The 1548-nt window shown below is 44.3% G+C and overlaps 1 protein-coding gene across 1 annotated transcript; it reads left to right on the top strand.

Moving 5' to 3' along the window:
- Window positions 1–217: 217 nt before the first annotated feature.
- On the top strand, window positions 218–1306 carry LOC114698607 (trace amine-associated receptor 4). The gene has a single exon (XM_028877347.2). It carries the CDS (start codon window positions 263–265, stop codon window positions 1304–1306), a length of 1044 nt encoding a protein of 347 aa, XP_028733180.1. The 5' UTR covers window positions 218–262.
- The last annotated feature ends 242 nt before the right edge of the window (window positions 1307–1548 follow it).

The following is a 1548-nucleotide window of genomic DNA, read 5'->3' as shown; positions in this document are numbered from 1 at the left end:
CAAACTTGCAGCCTCCCACCTCAGAATCAGAGTCCAAGTTTTAGGAAGATCCACAAGTGATTCCTATGCACATGAGATTTAGAGAAAACACTTTCCTGGTTCATAGGGACTTCCAACTTGGTTCAGACTTGCAAGCTAGCTAAGATTCAATGGACAATTGCTCTACCAATGGTTTTTGTTGTTCTTTTTCTTTTTCTTTTTTTCCACAGAAAGAAACACAGCTCTTTTGAAAAGGACTCATACCACTCCCAAGACAAAGATAATGGATGCACCTGACCTCTGGAGCCCCCCGGAAGTACAGTTTTGCTTTGCGGTGGCAAACAATTCCTGCCCTAGGAAGGAGAGGCCCATGTTGGTCATCTGTGCCATGTACCTTGTCATGATTGGCGCAATAGTGATGACCATGCTGGGAAACATGGTTGTGATCATTTCTATTGCCCACTTCAAACAGCTCCACTCCCCAACCAACTTCCTTATTCTCTCCATGGCCACCACGGACTTCCTGTTGAGCTGTGTGGTCATGCCTTTCAGTATGATCAGGTCCATAGAGTCCTGCTGGTATTTTGGAGACCTCTTTTGCAAAGTTCACAGCTGCTGTGACATCATGCTCTGCACCACCTCCATTTTCCACCTCTGCTTCATCTCAGTTGACCGCTACTACGCTGTGTGTGACCCTTTGCATTACGTCACCAAAATCACCATCCCTGTCATAGAGGTCTTTCTACTTGTCAGTTGGTCCATTCCCATCTTTTTTGCCTTTGGCCTGGTATTCTCAGAATTAAATTTGATCGGTGCTGAGGATTTTGTGGCAGCCATTGACTGTACAGGTTTGTGTGTGTTGATATTTAACAAGCTCTGGGGGATGTTAGCTTCCTTCATAGCCTTCTTTCTGCCTGGGACAGTCATGGTGGGGATTTACATACACATTTTCACAGTTGCCCGAAAGCATGCCAGGCAGATTGGTACAGGTCCTGGGACAAAACAGGCCCTCTCAGAAAGCAAGGTGAAGGTCACATCCAAAAAAGAAAACAAGGCCACCAAGACTTTGAGCATTGTCATGGGAGTGTTTGTATTGTGCTGGCTGCCATTTTTCATTTTGACAATCGTAGACCCTTTCATTGATTTTACAACCCCTGAAGATTTGTATAATGTTTTCCTCTGGCTAGGTTATTTTAATTCCACTTTCAATCCCATCATATATGGCATGTTCTATCCTTGGTTTCGCAAAGCCCTAAGGATGATAGTCACAGGAATGATCTTCCGTTCTGACTCTTCTACCTCAAGCCTGCATCCTGCACATTCTTAGACAATGCCCTCCCTTTAGCCTAGCTTATTATTATTATTATTATTATTATTATTATTATTATTATTTTGGTTTTTTGAGACAGGGTTTCTCTGTGTAGCTTTGAGCCTCTCCTGGAACTCACTTAGTAGCCCAGGCTGGCCTCAAACTCACAGAGATCTACCTGGCTCTGCCTCCCGAGTGCTGGGATTAAAGGCATGCACGACCACCACCCGGCTAGCCTAGCTTATTTTTAAAGAAATGAT

The sequence above is a fragment of the Peromyscus leucopus genome, chromosome 8a (assembly GCF_004664715.2).
Source record: "Peromyscus leucopus breed LL Stock chromosome 8a, UCI_PerLeu_2.1, whole genome shotgun sequence".
Lineage (NCBI taxonomy): Eukaryota > Metazoa > Chordata > Mammalia > Rodentia > Cricetidae > Peromyscus > Peromyscus leucopus.
Note: the sequence above shows the minus strand (reverse complement) of the source record. Positions and strands in the feature narration are given on the sequence as shown.

Bases quoted from the DNA above. Each gene is read 5' to 3' on its own strand.
- LOC114698607 (XM_028877347.2), top strand. From the start codon at position 263: ATGGATGCACCTGACCTCTGGAGCCCCCCGGAAGTACAGTTTTGCTTT.